Source organism: Martes martes (assembly GCF_963455335.1).
Source record: "Martes martes genome assembly, chromosome: 6".
Taxonomy (NCBI): Eukaryota; Metazoa; Chordata; class Mammalia; order Carnivora; family Mustelidae; genus Martes; species Martes martes.
The window spans coordinates 55,262,848-55,282,565 of NC_137893.1; the positions used below are offsets into that span (position 1 = coordinate 55,262,848).

Below are 19,718 nucleotides of genomic sequence, written 5' to 3' on the forward strand. Positions count from 1 at the left end.
CGACTTGCACTCCGAATTTGTAAATCATAATCATAAAATCAGATGAAAATACACATATGCTTCTCACTATCAGTACACTGAATTTATAAACCCAAACCTATAAAAAAGAAAGTTGAAGAAATACCTTCATATATGTCTATGTGATTACTTCCCTAGCCTTGAAAAGTGCTGGCCTTACACATTTGCTCATTGTTTTTAAAAATCACATTCCTTTCATTCAATCAATAAACATTCAGTGAACTCCTGCTGTGAGTGGCCACTGTAACCTTTCTCTCCTTTCTAAAAGAAAGCAATGGGGCTTTATTTAGTGGGTTGAAGGCAGCAATAAGGACAGGTCAATTTATGCTTGAGTTTTGATGTCAGTTTTAAGGTAATCTCTTTCATATAGGAGGAAAGAGGGAAGGTCACGGGAAAGAAGGGAAGGGAGAAAGGTGCTCAGCACCTACTAAGTGTCAAGCACCAGGCCAGGAACTCTGCAGCTGTTTGATGTAGCTTGATGTAGAACTATAGGAGGTGTTTATTTTCCCTGTTTTTTGGACAAGGATAAAAAGCTTTTGACGAACTCAACAATTGTTTAAGACCACTCCCCATGCTACACTGTAGTTTATATTCTAAACAGATTCATCACCTGAAGAGGCAATCAACATGATTCCAAAATCTGAACTAAGATCCGAGGAGCTCCAAAGTCAAAACTCAAGGCTTACTGTTTTTGGTTGATTTTACACCACCAAGATGCTGTAAGTTTCTCGGGACAAAGAAATCACTTGAGTACAGCTATTCTAATTTGCTTCAATTCCTTTGGTGGGAAGGAGGCCTTGCATTTCCTGAACCAAGAGATATCTTATGTAAATAAAATCTTTCTTTCCTCAGCCCCAAAATTCTGTTAAAAGATGAACTGAACAAAAATTTTACTATACTCCTCCAAATTCCTCAGTGTTGTGAAGTAAAAGTCTCTACTTAATGTCCTTGATGTTCTAGGAAATACAAATCAAGATGCTCCTCTAGTTCTGATAATGAATTTGTCCCTTAGAAACTTCATTTACCTTTTCCTATTAAGGATATCGTGAATGTTAGATAAAATTTAAAATGCTATAAAAAAATTACTCATCCTAACAGTAATTGTCTTCAGATACAATTTGTGGTAAGACTACTTCCTTTCTCTAATCTTCTAACTCTTGCCTGACCTTGATTTGATGCAAAAGGAACTGAGGGGCTCCTTTAATACTTCTCTGCTTAAAGCTTTCTCTCCCTGGCTTTAGGTAAGAAGTCTTTCAAGTCCATTGGCTGACTCAGCATTCTAGATTGTGACTCTTAATTTAGTTAAAAGATCATTATTTTCAAATTCCAATAGCAGACATCAAGAGATCCAAAATTCAGCAAGCTAACTGCACTTAGGTATTACACAAATACAAAATAAAACTTGAAATGACCAGAGTCCCTTTTCTTGGTTACAGTAAATTGCATTATAATGCCAATGGTGAAAATAATAGATTTTTCAGATATTGGGTTCTTTCTAGCAACAGTTCAACAAATGCATGTAAATACACATCTGTGAAATAAATCTGCCACAGATGCTGCACCTGGAAATGGGGTCTTGAACAGGAAGCCATTTATTATCACAATAATTTATATCTGTAATCTATCCAGACCCCCCACTCCTTAAGAAAAATCCAGCCCAGGGGCTCCTGGGTGGCTCAGTGGGTTAAAGCCTCTGTCTTTGGCTCAGGTCATGATCCCAGAGTCCTGGGATCAAGCCCCACGTGGGGTTCTCTGCTCAGCGGGGAGCCTGCTTCCCTTCCTCTCTCTCTGCCTACTTGTGATCTCTGTCAAATAAATAAATAAAATCTTTAAAAGAAAGAAAGATCCAGCCTGGAAATCTGAAAGACTCTGGTTCACTTGAAAAAAATTAAAAAATTTTAAAAAAAATATGAAAGGTTGATTAGAGTCTAATCTTTACTTATCTGCAAGCTACATCCAGTTTAAAGGACCATTTACACATGCTTGCAAGCTTCATTTCCTTGCATTTGCATTTAAGAATGAGACTGATTTTACGGTATCAAAATTAATCTCTAGAAGTAGGTAAACTATGGAAACTTTATATTTCTAAAGACCTTGGAGACCTAAACTGCTCACCTAGAGACTAGCACACACCAGGAAGAAAATGAACATGAGATGCTTCTCCTTTGGGAGTTTCCTACTCTTGAGCTTCACAATACTGAGGTAGACTTTAGCAGATCGTGTGTACTTCCAAGCAGTGCAGGAAAGATTTGGTAACAGGACTAATGGCTCCTGGGCTCTCTGAAGCTGCCTAGCCGTGCCCCACCCCCTACCCCCTGAGCCCATGGCATACCTGGGCCTTCTTTGATAATTTCCTTTCAATTACTTTTTTGGTCCCATCAACATGGCTGCATTTTCTAAGCAGGAAATAAAACTACCCACAGCCAAAGGCAGGCACAGTAAGAATTAGAAAGACTCCAGATGTGTCTTGATGTCCTTCCCGCACTCTATTCTACTCTCCTTTTGGGCTGTTGTTATGCAGGGCTCCTAATGGCTGCCACATCCGACCTCCCTGCCCCCATGGGCCTGACATCAGAAACCTGATTGGGGTGGAGGGAGGGTGGATGGAGCACAGCAATGGCCATGACAGTCCCCAAGGAGTGAGGAAAACTAGAGATCAAGTTACACAGCTGATCTTGCTCAGTTGTCTGTGAGAGCAAGATACCATTCCTGGTCCTAACACTACACTTCAGGTTATATTAAACACTCGAAGTCAGAACAAACTCTTTCCCCTTGCCGATGTTCCTCAATTCATCAGCTCTATGATCCTACCTATACACGAAATAACTATGAAAAGCACCTTAAAATAAGAGTTCTGTCACAAAGCTATTCTATAGAGAATCATATAAAATATCTCAACCCATGAAAACACAGTCCTATATGGAGCAGAAAAAAAAAAAAAAGATGTATGCTAAAATATAAAAGTAAAGGCCCTAATTCTCAAGTTAAAGGCTCATATGGAAATGACGTAATGATGAGCCAATGCCAGAAATCTGCTTTTTGTCTTGAATTTCACTTAAAATTAGTTATCACCCAAACGCCTCAGCCATCAAGAATTCAGAGAATGGAGGGGAGGATCCCCAAAACAGGCACAAGACCTGATCTCAAAACCAAATTCGGTACCTCTTCATGTATGATGTTTTTACTGCCTTGTTTCTAGCTATTATAAGTTAGTTACCCAGTGTACTAAGTTGATTATTCCAGAATTTTTCCAAGCAAAAAGTTAAGCTGTTGAGTATTTCCAGGGTCATCATCCATTTCCCTTTTTGAAAGAAGTTTCTAAATATGCCCATTTCCAGTCTTCAGGCACCTCATGTGTCCTCCACGAGTTCTCAAAAATGATATCTAGCGGTTCTGTGATGACTTCGGCCAATTCATTAAGTACTCTAGGATGCCAGCCATTGGGACCTGTGGATTTGAACATATCGGGGTTATTGAGGTTTCTCCTTTACCCATTCTTCCCCTAGTCCATCATGGGTTCCTGCTCCTATTTTTTTTTTTTTTTAAAGTAAACTTGACCCCCCAGTGTGGGGCTTGAACTCAGGACCCCGAGATCAAGAGTCACATGCTCTACCAACTGCTGCTCCTATTTTTAAGTTACAATTGCCCCTTTCTGGTTACCACATGGACTTCTGAAAAAACAGCATTTTTAAAGACTTTATTTGTCAGAGAGAGAGAGACAGAGAGGGCGAGCACAAGCAGGAGGAGTGGCAGGCAGAAGGAGAAGCAGGCTCCCGCTGAGGAAGGAAGCCAGTGCAGGACTCGATCCCAGGACCCTGGGATCATGCTCTTAGCTGAAGGCAGACGCTTAACCAACTGAGCCACCCAGGCATCCCTGAAAAAATAGCTTTAAGTCTCTGTTTTTTGTTTTTTTTTTTTTTTAAAGATTTTATTTATTTATTTGACAGACAGATCACAAGTAGGCAGAGAGGCAGGCAGAGAGAGAAGGGAGGAAGCAGGCTCCCTGCTGAGCAGAGAGCCTGATGAGGGGCTCGATCCCAGGATGCTGGGATCATGACCTGAGCCGAAGGCAGAGGCTTTAACCCACTGAGCCACCCAGGCGCCCCTAAGTCTCTGTTTTTTATCTATCCATTTTCTCCTTGAAGTTACTAAATGAAAAATGTATTTTATTCTTTTCCAACCTGTCTTGTTTAAAAGGTTCTGCTTTTCCTTTATGGCTCTTGTAAGAACAAGAAAGTAAAAAATATATGTATTAATGAAAAGTATATCTTGCAACAGTTTGTCTCCCTAAATCACACCCCTCCCTATGACATCCGAGCATCCTTGGTTAACAGAGCAAGCATCGACACACTTGGAGACATTTTACAGGCCACCTATCTTGTGCTCAGAGGGTACAGATTTATCTGTAAGCACTAATTCAAAGAGCACTTTCTGAAATAAAAAAGATTCACAATCATCTTTAACTAGAATCATCTGTATGCATAAACAGCAACTTTCTTCACATAGGCATTTAAAAAGCATAGTTGCGCACGAGCTGGAAGAAAGGAAGAATGACTCCCCACGAAGCAGGACCCTGGTAGAATTCATCTGTTGTGGTGTGGTCATCTGTGCCAATGTTCTGGGCCTGCTATTACACTAATTATCGCCGAGCTCTGATAGGTGTTGACAGTTTTAACCCCTTCGCTGTCACGGTGATGCCTCAGAAACTGAAAGCCAGCCACAGATTACAGTTTCCTGCCCATATGTTGCCATTTGCCCCAAATCCCCTGACAGATCCAGAATAGACAGAGGGGAGGGAGAAAGCAAGAGAGCGCAACAGCAGAAGGAGGGGCCCTGAGTCTTCTGTGTGATTTCTGATCTGACAGGCGGACTGTGTCACTTGGACTCCACTGTTGACTTGTTTCATTTTGTTTTCCAATTCGAAAGCTTTTGGTAAAGGTTGAATCCATTTTGCTGTCTTTTGTTTTGTGTTTCCAGTCACTATCTCTCCAGTCTTACCCCCAGTTTCATCTCTTAAAGCTGTGTTAAGTGGGGGGAAAAAAAACAAAAAAAAAAACAAAACCACATTGCAGACACCATTAAAAGACAATCTTTTTAAAAAAATAATTCTGCACATTTCTCTAGGGTACACCAATTTGTTTTAGCACATGCCATTTTCACCCCTGCTCAAATAGCCACCTGCTGATGGCAATATGTTAACTAATATGTCATTATTAATTAGTTTGGATAATATCATCCAACAATTACATCTAAATGGAGAAAAAGTGTTAATATCCATGCTGAGGAAAAAGTGTTACTATCTATTCTCCAGGGAATCAAGATCTTTATGAGTCTTTTTTTTTATATTATTAAGTAATAATATCGTACTACTAATTACTAAATTCAAATAGTCACTCAAATAGACTCATATCTAAGGTAGTGCCTCTATTAAAATCACCTTCAGTTACAAACTGTGGAAAAGTAATGTTCATTCTGTTTTGACAAACTAACTTTTCAGCGGGGAACAAGGGCAAGTTTGTAGAGGAGGGAAGTCACCCTAATATAAAGAAGGCAAGACTCCTTTTTTTTTTTTTTTTTTAAAGATTTATTTATTTATTTATTTGAGAGAAACAGAAAGGGCATACGAGCAGGGGAGGGGCAAAGGGAGAGAGAGAGAGAGAGAGAATCCCAAGAAGACTCTATGCTGAGCGCAGAGCCTGATGCAGGGCTCCATCCCGTGACCCTGAGGTCATGACCTGAGCCAAAATCAAGAGTCAGACACTTCACCGACTGAGCCACACAGGCACCTCAAGTCAGTTCAGTTTCTAATGCTGAACCAGGTGAATGAATGAAAAGGCATTCCACCAAAAACTGTATTAGTCAGTACAGTGCAAGAGAAGGCACTGAAAAAAAACAAAAGAGGGAGAGAGAGAGAAAGCAGAAAGCGCCTCAGGTCACAGTATTACGGGTTTCTGAGATGGCAGGAGGACCACAGCCAGGATCAAGGGAGAGTCACAGAGGGAAGGAAAAAGCCACATCATAAGGACAATCTTATTAAAACGGAAGATTCTCAGATGCCTGCCCATGCTAGATAGAGCTCTGGACATCAGAAAGATGGTCTCATCTACCTTTAAAAGGTCATTTTTATTCTAGGAATCTCTGAAAGTAAAGAAAATGCCTTCGGACAGGTTATCACCAGCAAGTACAGACACCTCCGTACTAAACCCCTCTAAAGATGCGGACCGCAGAATCACTCACAAATCTAGCATCAAGCTGACGGCCTGCGAAACCTCCTGTGCTTTTGGCTCAACAAAAACAAATCACGTTCATTAAACAAGCCCAGCCTTGCATTTGTCTATTTTCCGTTCTTTGGAGGAGAAGGTGGGAGGCAGACAAACAGGCTCTCTGCAGTTGGGTCACGGAGAGTTTTCACGATGCGAGAACAGTCTCGGAGAGCAGAAATGAGCCCAGTGCACATGGCCACATGATCGCAAAGGAACGTCGCCTGATAGATCCCACTCTTCGTGTGGAATAGAAATGAACAGGTTTTTAAAGTTCTGGCTGGCTTTAGGGAGAGAACAGCTGTAAGTTTAAGTCTTAGGGGCAGACAGGCACCACCAGGCTGGCCTCATTCCACAGAGCTGCTCTCACCTCACCATGCTTTTTTCATACTTCCTTTCCTCCTCTAAATTATCTGGGATATGCCTACCAAGAGAGAAGCTCTCTAATAATCTGCTTATATGCATCTATCAAAAGGCTTCTTTGGATACAGTACTAGGTTGACAAAAAAAATCATGCATGGCATTATCTCAACTCTGGTCCTTTCTTGAAATCATGAAAGCCAACCTCAGGTACAATAAATAGCAGGTTATATTTTTGGTTCTATCAGTGCTCCTGGAGTCTTGCTCTTGTGAATAATGAAGGCCAGTAGTTTGGGTTTTTTTGTTTTTCTTTTGTTTTTTTGGGTTTTTGTTTGTTTGTTTGTTTTGGTTTTTTTTTTTTTGTTTGTTTTGTTTTGTTTTTTGGTAATGTGCCAAATTATATCTCCCTATTTCTAGGGAAATACTGTTTAAAAAAAAAAAAAAAGGTTTCTTAGCTCGGTGGCCTCATTCTCCCCCTACCTGTCTTTGATCAAGACATTGGGTGCTGTGCATAAACAATGAATTTTGGAAGACTCAAAAGAAATAAAATAAAATAAAAACTGTGTCAAGCAGAGTCCTTGTATTAGGGCTACACAAACCTAATTCTTGAACTGAACTGTGACTTGCTCAGTTATATTTGTCCTATTATGGGAAAGGGGAAGGGAAGTGGGGAAATTCTTTCATTTCACAGATATTTGCCAATTCTAATCTATGTTAGAGTTCCAATGTGAGAAACAGAGAGGGGCAGCAAAATTTATTGAATGAATAAAGAGACTATTGTCCTGTGGTTAAAAATGAAGATTTATGAGATTACATTTCTTTTCCTCAGGTGATTATTCTGAATTTTAACTGATTTCAAGTCTGTTACTCTTTTTAGCTTGGGATTTTTCCCCACTAACTAAAACCATCAGAGTTATATGAAGGCTATCCTGTATAAGAATTACTTCTCTGGGGATGCCTGGGTGGCTCAGTTGGTTAAGCGGCTGCCTTCGGCTCAGGTCATGATCCCAGCATCCTGGGAACGAGTCCCACATCGGGCTCCTTGCTCCGCCGGGAGCCTGCTTCTCTCTCTGCCACTCTGTCTGCCTGTGCTCACTCTCTCTCTCTCTCTGACAAATAAATAAATAAAAATCTTAAAAAAAAAAAAAAAGAATTATTTCTCTGTTGTGTTATTATTCTAAAGGATAGCGCTCCATTGTAAATGCAGAATCAAGAGACAGAAAATCTCTGCATTTGGTTGCTGGGATAAACACCCACAACTAGTGAGTATACATTAATATCCCATATAATTCCTTACAAGGGCAGGGGACAACCATCTCATAAGGAAAAATTAAGATTCATGGTACAAATACTACCTTCTCTCCTTCTGAATGACACAAGAGGGACAAAGTTGAATCTGTGGGTGGTCGGGTGACAAGACAGAAAGGTTTTTTTATGTCATGACTTTCTCAAGCTAAGTTTACCAACATGCGGCCCCAACACATTGCCTCTCATTATGGAACCCAGGATGGTTAGAATTGGCTTAGAAGAGGGGGGCTTAAATCCAGCTTCATTTTAACTCTAAACTTCTCCAAGCACAGAAACGCATTGCATACTTCTTTGTATCTCCAGTGGGAATATATATACTACTGCTGATTGATTGAATCATCCACAGTATAATTTTTATGTATAATTTCTCAGTAAACTAAGTTCCTATGGAAAATACTAGTCTAGCAAGTCAGCTGGGAGCATATTTTCCTTTGCCTATACAACAGAGAAAAACTTTGATATATATCGAAATATATCGGATATATCGAAATATATTCGCATATATCGATATATATCCACTCTACCAGTAATGGTCACCTTTCAGTTCCTCAAAAGGCTTCTGAGGGTCCCCTAGGGAAGGCCAAAGCCACTTCCCAGACCCCAATAAGCTGGAGGATGCCCTCTTATCTTATAAAATTAACTGGCTTCCATGTTCTTTTTCTGCTAGAGGAATCGTACAGGGCAGATTTCCCACGGACTTTTTGTCCAAGACTAAAAAATGTTTGACCTAATCCAGAATGATCTATGTATATTGGGCGTTTTTTGTTGGTTTTTTTTTTTGTTTTTTTGTTTTGTTTGTCTGTTTACTTTTAACACAAATCCCCGATGCTATATAAACTCTTCTGTGCAGTTCTCCTATCTGTCTTCATCTGTGGTGTGTCCTTGCGAAGTACCGATTTACTATCCAGTTCCTGAAAAAAAAAATCCAGTAGGCGAAAATAAACCGCACAAGCACGCTTCTCACCCCCTCCTCTCGACCCACATGGGTTCTAAACTTCACTCAGGACTTATCTGCAGGTTTTCAGCAAATGGAAAGTATACCGGGGAGGCTGGAAATTTTCCTACCCGCTTGTTATTCAGCAAACTCTCAGGAACAAATTCAGAGGTTAAAACACAAAAGTGTCTTTGTTTATACTAGCCTCAGGGCATTAACTGATTTTATAATTTTCCCAACAGACTAGCTATGTAAATTCCCGATTTCTAAAAATCACTCTGTGAGACTCATCATTGAATATTCTGAATATGTGAAATTCCCCCACACTGAGAACACCACACAGGGTTGTGGTCTGAGTGGTAGCAAACTCCAGGAGACAAGGCTCAGAGGCCCTAGACCTCCTCACTGCCTAGAGTTAGAGCAATATTTTATCTCTACCAGGAAGAAATTATCAAGATTTAGCTATTGGGAGTTCTGTATTGTTCTTTCAATAATTTTATAATAATTAACAGCTGTCACAACATGCAGCTGAGGCTAGGTCACTGCACTTTGAAGAAGTTGAACAGTAGAGTTAAAGAAGGAGAAATGGTAGCTGGAGGGGACAGTGTTTTTAAGAACAAAGAGGGACCTAAGGTATATTTACAGACTGAGTGCAAGGATTCCACGGAGAGAGACCAAATGCCAGAAAACAAAAGGGTAATCATGGGATCAAAATTATTACTTGGGATAAGAGTATCTACCCAGGGGAGGGATTATTCTTAGAGGGGAGAGGGGTCATTCCTCATCAGAAAGAGAGGGAAAGAACAGATGGGCAAAGATGCCAGGACATTCTGATGCGAAGGAGAGAAAGGGAAGGAACTCATGTGCAAGGAACTGCTAGTTCTCAGGAAGCACGAGGCTATCTGCACAGCGAGGGGTGAGAGGGGCACGGTAGGGCTTTAAGGAGAGGGAAGAAGTCTGAGACAGCCACCAGGGGGACTGTGACACGAGGTCACCATGACAGCTGCACTGCATTTGACTATACATGGAATTAGAGTAAAATGGGCTTTTAGAGTTCTGTTTACGCTTCAAAGTCTCCAAATACCACCCCAAATAGTGATCAGGACACAGGCCTAGAAATGACTGATACAAATCCAGAACAGAAATAAGGATAAATGCTAGGATGTGCTGCGTATCAATGTTCTGTCCTCTAATGCAGGTCTTCCTAACACATTTGGTGGGTTTTTTTCTTTTGTTTTGTTTTATTTTAGATTTATTTATTCATCTGATGGGGGCGGGGGGAGAGCACAAGCAGGGGGAGCTGCAAGCAGAGAGAGAGGGGGAAGCAGACTCCCCGCTGAGCAGAGGGCCCGATGTGGGGCTGGAACCCAGGACCCTGGGATCATGACTTGAGCTGAAGGCAGAGGCTTAACTGACTAAGCCACCCAGGCACCGCTTTGGTGCATCTCTTGATGAAAGTCCTGTTGATGACTGTCTCAGTCCATGTGGACTGATAAAACAGAATACCAGAGACTGGGTGGTTCATAAACAAAAGAAATTTCTCACATTTCTGGAGGCTGGGAAGTCCAAGGTCAAGGCACCCACAGATTCAGTGTCTGGTGAAGGCCCTCTTGGTTCAGAGACACCTTCTTCTTGCCATGGCCTCACATGGCAGAAGGGATGAGGGAGCTTTCTGGGGGACCTTTTATAAAGGCGTCCATCCCATCTTGGTGCTTTATCCTCATCACCCAACCACCTCCCAAAGGCCCCACCTCCAAATACCATCATACTGGGTATTAGATTTCAACATAGCAATTTTGGAGAACACGTTTGTTCTACAGTAATGTCTGTTTCTAACCAAACTCACGGGCTGCTCACTTAAGGGTTTTCATCTCCATCTCTCTTTCTTATCTACGGTGTCACAGTAAAATCATCCGTGATTAGGTACTGATGGTCTTTGAAGACACCATTAGCACTAAGCCGCTAACCTTATTATAATTATCACCAATATAGTTGCCCTTAACAGTAAGTTTACAGTAAATATTATGATTATTATTATTACCTTCCTGGCCTAACAATAGTGAGCAAATACTTCTATTTATTTAGTGACCTTCCTCTGTGCCAGGCACTGTGCTGAGAATTCTGTGTATCTATGCATGATCTCCATTACTTCTCACCATAAGCCCGTGTGATGCCTGACATGGACCCAGCTTTACAGATGAGGGATCTGAGGCTCCACAGTGTAGATAACCTGATGGGGTCAAAGGGCTCATCAGTGGCAGACAGGGTCTGTCCAGCAGCAAAGCCTACCCTTATCAAAGTATGTCTGAACTCCCCAGCACTTTCGATTGGAAATGTGTAATAAATGAATAGCGTTCCCCAAAGTTCACATCACTCAGAATGTGAACTGAGAAATAGGGCTTCTATAGGACGTTCAGGCTTTCAAGATAAAATCATCCTGGATTTAGGGTGGGCCCTACATCCGGTCACTGTGTCCTTATAAGATGAGGACAGTAAGCAGAGAGACATCACAAAGGAGAAGCTCGTGTGAAGACAGAGGCAGAGAACAGAGATACACGAAGCCATAAACCAGGTCACGAAAAGCCTTGAGCCACCCAGAGCTAGAAGGGGCCAGGAAGGATTCTCTCCTCGAGGCTCTGTGGGGAGCATGGCTCCAGCAAGACCTTGATGGCAGACTTCTGGACTCCAGAATAAGGTGGGAATAAACTTCTGTTGATTTTAGCCACTCCATCTGTGGCACTTTGTCACAGAGCCCTCAGAAACTAATAGAGAACCCTTTCACAGAAATATGTAATTTCTCAAATGCTCTCAGGAATATTTTTAATCACTTCCTTGTTTTTGGCATTACATGCAAATGTGACTTTAGGCAAAAGGTATTTTTATTCAGAACATGAAAATCTGTGCAGAATGCTTACTTAGATATTATATTTAATGTCATTCATAATATATAAGGAAAATTTTGCCTCTTCATATTAGATAAATGATGCAAAGTATTTAAATTAATTATGTCAGAAAAACAGGACTTATAAAAAATACATTAAAAACTATACACTATGTTTATACATGGACTCCGTGTATATAAAAAAAATCAGACAGATTTAACCATGATTTGCTACAGCATCAAAAATAGAAAATAATCAGAATCTGGAATGCTTGCTTTTCTTTTGCTTAATGTCCAAGGCTTATTTATTATTTATTTGAATATTTATGATTTGTTTTAAATTACAGGACAAGAGAAGGTTTCAGTGGCTATTTGCAACCGTTTCTCTACTAATAACACACTATGTATGTGGATATTTATATTTCTAATAAGTTCAAATTGAATATAATTGCCCATATTTTTCTGTTCTAAGTTATTGACGAATGAGAGTTTAATGTGCAAGGTAAGTATATTTGATCTCTCGAGGTTTTCATTTTAAAGAGGAAAATATGTAAATAATTTTCATCAATACATTTAAAGATATATAATGAAACAATCACTATTCCTAACCTAGGAGACTTTTTTTGACTCGTCTGACAGGATCTCTCCAGCTGGAAAACCCTAAAATACTCTATATTAGCAGTTCTCAAAACATTTGGTTCTGGGATCCATTTGCATTTTTAAAAAACACTGAGGATTCCAAAGAGCTTTTGTTTCTGTGGGTTATAACTATTGATGTTTATTGTACTTGAGATAACAACTGAGACATGTTTAAAATATTTAATTCATTTAAAAATAAAAATAGAAAATGCATTACATGTTAACCTAAGTAAGATTTTTACAAAAAAATACATTCCCCTCCCTCCAAATTAATAAGAACCATGGCATTATTTTGCATTCTGGCATATTTCTTTAATAGCTGGTGGAACAGGCGCCTGGTTGGCTCAGTGGGTTAAGCCTCTGCCTTCGGCTCAGGTCCTGATCTCAGGGTCCTGGGATGGAGCCCCGCATGGGGCTCTCTGCTCAGCAGGGAGCCTGCCTCCCCCTCTCTCTCTGCCTGCCTCTCTGCCTACTTGTGATTTCTGTCTGTCAAATAAATAAATAAATTAATTAAAAAAAATAGCTGGTGGAACAAACTACTGGATTCTTACATCTTCCACATTCGATCTGCAGCAATGTTTTTATAGGTGAAGTATCTGAACAAAATCTAGCCCCACAGAGATGTGTCATCAGAAAAAGGAAGATTATTTTCATAGTTTTAGATAGATAAGTGTAGGTATTATTTTTGATAACATGCCAAAACTCGACAACAGATAGTTGTCAAGCAACTTCTTAAAAGTCGGTTGCATTGTGAAACCTGAAACCACATCAATGAATCTTTCATACTCTGTCTACTATGTTAACATCCCTGGTCTATTTATTGTTAATGGACCTCTTCCCATATATGATTTTCCCACATCATGTACTGGTCATTTGGAAAATGGCGGGTTCCTGGGTTATGCTGATCTTCTAAACCTTAACACATAGCATTATTTGATATCAAAAAAGTAAATTTGTTAATGTGATTGCCCATTTCATCAAAAAAAGCTTTCAAGTGGTGGCGCCTGGGTGGCTCAGTGGGTTAAAGCCTCTGCCTTCAGCTCAGGTCATGATCCCAGGGTCCTGGGATGGAGCCCCGCATCGGGCTCTCTGCTTGGCAAGGAGCCTGCTTCCCTTCCTCTCTCTCTCTGCCTGCCTCTCTGCCTACTTGTGATCTCTGTCAAATAAATAAATAAAATCTTTAAAAAAAAAAAAAGCTTTCAAGTATTGGAAAACTGTTAATCTCACAGTGACAGAAACAGGTTTTCCAAAATGGAACTCTTATTTGAATATTCAAATTTTACCATTAACAACAAATACTCTTCACTCACTGTGTGACTATATCTGCTATTTACCAAAATCTAAATAACCATGGTTTGTTTCTTAGCTACTCTTTCAACTGAAAATGATGTCCAATGAATAAAGCAGCAGGTTAGGCTAGCAACTCCAACAACAGTAGACGTGGTTTGCAAAGAGACAAGGTTCACACAGACTTCCATTTGCAGAAGAAGCCTTTACAGGTATGGAGGAGAAAGAAAATAAATTTCCTCCTACCCTCTAGGTTCTTGGCTAAGAAAACCCCTGTAATAAAAGATGAGACTAACAAGAGAAAAACTAATTTAACTTAATTTTGTATGAAGGCCCCAAAGATATGAGATCCAAAGAAGTAACAAAAGCAGGCAGCTTTTATACCTTTTAGACAAAGAAGCAATAAACGTGTAAAGAACTGACAAGGCAAAGAAGTTCAGGCTTAAGGTAGAAATTTAGGAAAGAAGTAACAAGGCTTGTTTATAGAGCCTCTTGGCCTTCAACTCCCAATCTCTGGTGATAAGGATGGCTCCATTCCTTCTGGCACACAGAGGGGACCATTCACATGGAGATTTATTTTCTGCTTTCAGAGAGACAAAGGACACTCAGAGAGCATCCTTCTTGCATCAGCTGTTTCTTATGGAACTTTAATTCAAAGTAATTAATATGCCAACACGCTGCTATTTTGGGGCACCCTGCCATCAAACAATTCTCCTTTTGTTACACAGAATATTTTTTTCAAAAAATGTACTCAGAGATTGTGATTTAATAAACTTGCTAATTTCTATGGCTTCATCAAAGATATTTTAAGGAAAAGGGCTTTTCTGGGCATGTATAGGCAAGGAACACAATAAACCCTAATAACACGGTTTGGTGTCCCTGCCTTGATTGGCACTAATGAGCCAGCATTTTTATTCACTCTTGCTTTTGTGCTCCTGATACAAGGTGAAAAAGGACAAAGATGGTCACAGTGTTGCTATGAGATAATTATGACCTCTCAGACCCCTAAAAGGATCTCGGAGAACCCCTGGGGCCTGTGGGGCACACTTTGGGAACCAATGCTCCATACCACCTGCAGATGCAAGAGGCAAGGTAGATGTCACAAACTCAGCACCGGCAAATCTCTGACCAGCTCAGCAGTCCAGAACAGAATTCCACCCTTGGAAATAAAAGCTCCTTCCTAATAACTGAGCTGTATTTACCCTCCTGGCTCCACACCAGCCTTGGCCCCATGAAACTGGAAAGACTGGAGCCTTCCTGCCATGAAAGCAAGTTGACTTTCCTCTCCTGTCTGGTGAGAGAGATTGCCAAGATAGCTGGTCAGAGGCAGAGGCGGTGTGGGGGGAGGGGGGACAGGACGACACATCTCTAGGGGACTGCGCCCGCCAGCTTTCACCACAAGAGCTTTTGAAGTGACTGGGGCAATCGTGAACACAGCCAGCCTGCTGCATCGAAATAACTGTGGTCTCCTGGCACCCCATCCCGGCTTCCCGAACACTGAAGCGTGCTCCACTTGGCCTTCGCCTCACCTGCCAAATTGGAATGGGCAGAGAAGCAAGGCAACAGCCATCATCCTCTTTAGCAATTCCTCGCAAAGCGTATTTGCATGTTCAGTGGCCTCCAGCACGAAGGGCTGTCCGGGGCATCTGGGCTGTCTGCTACCGTTCCACCTCCCCTCTGGTTTGGGCAAGGGAAAGGAGGGGCGCTTTCAAATGTCTCACAAAGGCCACAGGCGCTGATGCCATCAGGCGGAGTCTCTGTGACCCTCCACTGATCACTTTAAAGGACCAGGACTTAGAACGTCATCAGAATAATCCTCAAGATGCTGGCCTTGTCCAGATGAACTCTGAAGACACATATCCATGGGTTCCCTGACGCAGCAAAACACGGCAACAGGACTGAGTTCCGTCACACGCTGGAGGTCTTTTACCACAACATATTTGTTGTTTGAAGTGATGGTTCCAGAAGGTTTGGGAACAAAGCCCAGATCAAAGGACCTCACAGTTACAGTACAAGGTAGCCCTAAGATCACTGTGTCCAGAAAGCCCAGGTGGCTGTGTGTGTGTGTGTGTGTGTGCACGTGTGTGATGCTGAGGGTTAGGGATGAGGAATGGACAACACATGAGGGTATCCTACCTCAAACCAAACCAGCCTGCCCTTCGGCTACTCCTCAGGAGCCACCTACCCCCTTCTTCCAGGAAAGAAGGGATAGCCTCTGTGGTAGTGGGTGGGGGAGGGGTGGGAAATAGTGCCGGACCAGAGTCTGAACCTGGAATGAAACCCCAGTTAACTACTTCCTGTATGGGTGGCCTTGGGTACAGAACCTAACCATTCCAGCCTTCAATTTCCCATCTACAAAATGGGAACAACAGTAGTCCCACCATCTCAGAGTAAGCTTATATGCAAACTAATATTTTAAGACAATTTCAGAACAGTATCTGGCAGGCTGTAAGCCCATATAAGTGTCTGGGTGTTTTTTCTAACACCCACTCCATAAAAGTCATGGAACTCAATTTCTCCTTTCAATCACCGAGTTCTATAAACCCACCCCCAAGGAGGCACAGATACTGAGGCACATCTTCAGGGAAAAAACCAAAATGGATGTGTGGCGGCATTAAGTTAGTCATCCACAAACGTTATTAGAATAAATCATGAATAATGTGTATGCTTTAAGCACTGTCTAGCCATTAACTTTTAAATATTTCATTTAGCTTTGTGAAGCATGCCCTATAGAACATAACTACCAGAGTAGTAGTTCTTGGCTTGTTCAAGCATAAAGACATCTTTAATTATTTTAAAAACATAATCCCCCACACATATATAGCATGTGAATAAAAAAGAGCATGCGAATAAAAAATAATCTTACTGTTATAGTTTTCTTACTTTCCTACTGCCCTTTGATTGAGAAAAAATATTGCTTTAAAAGTGACCAAGAATTTAACAACACCTTCACACACATTTAAACAGAACATACTATTTATGTAGAGATCCCCTGAGAATGTCTGGTACCCAAAGAGGTCCCAAGACTCTTGTATTAATTCCTCAAGGGTCTGCGTTCTTTGGATCACGCCCCATTTAGAATCATCAGAAACTAGAATTGCATTCTTGAAAACATTCAGATATATTAAAATGAAAATTGGTTAACCAAAAAAAGTCAAACCCCAGAAACCCAACTTTAGCATAACACTGGTAGTCGCAAATTTCTTGTCTTGGTTACCATATGCCAGGCAAGACTATAGAGCAGTATTTCAAGAAGGGAAAAGGGCAACATTTTTATGTCTGAAATCAGAATAGCTTGCTTTACTCTCCACACAACCTTCCGCAGTTGGGCCTTAGAATTTTTCACTGTTTACTCCTTCAGGAATCCAACCCACTGTAGCAAAGACGTTCAACAGAGAAACAGATAATCCCATGTAGTTTCTGCAGGAACCGTGTCTGTTTCCAGAGATAATAGAAAGGACCCAAATTTCCTGGAACTAATACAGTTCCATGGAAACATCCCCAAGCAAAAACACAGAGGCTCAATGCATTGGATATTCCTCAGAAAATTCAAAACCAGGATAACAAGGGATTTTAGTACTCCCCCTTCCCTTCTGCTGATAGGAGTTTCCCCTGCATGACCCAGAAGGCAAGTCCAAGTGCTGAATTTTGTCCCCTAGATAAAACAGTTTTTAAAATAGACATACAGGGGCCCCTGGGTGGCTCAGTGGGTTAAAGCCGCTGCCTTCGGCTCAGGTCATGATCCCAGGGTCCTGGGATCGAGCCCCGTATCGGGCTCTCTGCTCAGCAGGGAGCCTGCTTCCTCCCTTCTCTCTCTGCCTGCCTCTCTGCCTACTTGTGATCTGTCTGTTAAATAAATAAAAAATCTTTAAAAAAAAAAAAAAAAAAATAGACATACATATCTGCTGAAATCATGTTTAGGAACACCTTCTTTTCTTGTGTGCCTCTCATTCTCTTTGAGGCCAAATGGAAAATAACCTTTCACATTGCTGCATTTTACTATCACTTTAAAGGAGGAATTGTTTTTATTTTAGGACATAATGTGCAAAATCATGCTATTTAACACTACATTATATTCACAGATCATGAAAGTTAAATAAAGACACCTTGCTGATTCCTTAATATAGATTCAGCTAAGATTAGTTATGCATCTGCCACCTTAACATTCAGATCGGAGGGGAAAAAAAGCCTTAGTTAAAAATCACACTTGCATTGTAAGTGCTTAGATTTTCATGGTTCATTTAAGAGCAACACAATCAAGAATTTAATTATGTCAAAAAAAGAATGGTATCTTCTTAACAGGCAAAATTATATCCTCCCTCCACTCCCCGCCCCACCAAAATGGATCATTTTCCTTAACCTCTATGGACTTGCTTTCTGACCTATGAAAGAGGTATTTGGTTAGATGATTTTAAGATAGCCTCTGGTTCTATCATGCTGCGATTTTAAGATTTCTAAGGAATAGACTGATGAGGAGGCAGAGGAGGAACAGAACCGATGTGCTATGGGAACCTGGCTTGTTTGATTCCTAAACAAGGTGATATTTCCCATGATGCCAGACAAACGCTCCACAGGGCACTGCCAGGGGACTGAATCCAGGCTGAATGGCAACAAGGCACCAGAGAACAACAGAGAAACCCAAACCTTAGTTCTGCTTTAACACTTAAACATTTGCCTCACAACACGCTATTCCACAAAATCAAGGAACCTCAAAAACCATGGAAACTTCCCAGCCAAGACCTGTGTGTTTTGGCACTGGGACAGACCGAGAACTAATAAAAAGAGGTTAATCTTGGAGGGGAAAGTCTTATTTTTGGGTCAGCAAATCTAACAATTACTTCCAGGCTGGGTAACAAAGTGTTTGTGCCTCGTAAGTTTCTAGAAATACACAGTATAATCCTTTATACCGCTGAATTACTTAATGGTGGAGAGTGTTCTGATTGGTTCGATTAAATGAAGGTTGATGGGTGAGAAGCCCTCTTCCCCCACCAAACAGAGCCTGAGACAAAGGCTTGTGAGCAGGCAGTTTATTTGGGAATGTGATTCCGGATAGTAGAAGTAAAGGCCAGGAAAAGGGAAATAAAGGAAGGAAAGCCTACAGCAGGATTCACCATGGAGCTGGCCACTTAGGTTCAATCCTGCAATGGAAATGCATCCCAGAGTCATGCATATTGAGAAGAAAGAGGGAAACATTCATCCCTCGGAGTTTACTGGCATCTGTCAAGGTTTGCCTCGTGGGTGTTCATTTCCCTGCAATTCCTGTTACCACACGTGAGTCCCAAGTCCGCTCCCACAGCAGAGCACGACAAAACCAGAGGAGGCCCTGGACATAAGGAAAGATACTCAGGCTTCACCTACATGCTGCTAGTGGAAGCCTGGGCACAACTGCTTGCTTAGCAGTGACTGGAACATGAACTCAGGCGGAGATGGCGGGAACCGGCTATACACAAGTATCAGGCATGTGTACCAGTTTGGTGGGGCCGTTGTGCCTACCGTAACAAATGATCCCACAATGTCAATGGCTTACAACAACAAACGTTTGTTTTTCAGTCATGCTACAAATCCAGTGTGGGGTTGCTATGGTTCTGTGCCATGTTCTTCACGCCAGGACCAGAGCCGACCCAACAGTCTCCATCAGGAACACGGCCAGTCACTGTGACTTGGGAGGAAAGATTAAATGTGTGAACCATGCACATTTCTGTAAAGTTCTGCCTGGAAGAGACCTTCTACTCCTCCATCATTGACCCAAACAGGCCATGTACCAGTGCTCATTCAGAGGGCGGAAAACGGGATACTCCTGGGTGGCAGCAGGTAGAGGGGAGCAATGCTGGAGGGATGACTTAGTGTAGAGTGATACAATCTCTCATACTCTGCCTTCATTTTCAGGGAGAAAAGCCAGCGGCAGGAGGAGGAAATCACTTCAGGGAACCCTGTGCAAATTCTTTTACAGTACGGTCTTTCCTTTGAGTGTACGGCCAGCCAGTATTTAGAAATACTAAGTCCCAATCAACTAAAGCAGATCTTTTACAAT

The 19,718-nt window shown here is 41.4% G+C and overlaps 1 protein-coding gene across 1 annotated transcript in view; it reads right to left on the reverse strand.

The window, feature by feature from the left end:
• Positions 1 to 3,402: 3,402 nt before the first annotated feature.
• SAMD5 (sterile alpha motif domain containing 5) overlaps positions 3,403 to 19,718 on the reverse strand; it is a gene marked incomplete at both ends in the record, with an annotated part of 52,676 nt that continues 36,360 nt past the window's right edge. The window contains one exon of the mRNA XM_080805790.1: positions 3,403 to 3,465. Coding sequence (XP_080661916.1) covers positions 3,403 to 3,465 — 63 coding nt within the window. The remainder of the gene's footprint in view (positions 3,466 to 19,718) is intronic.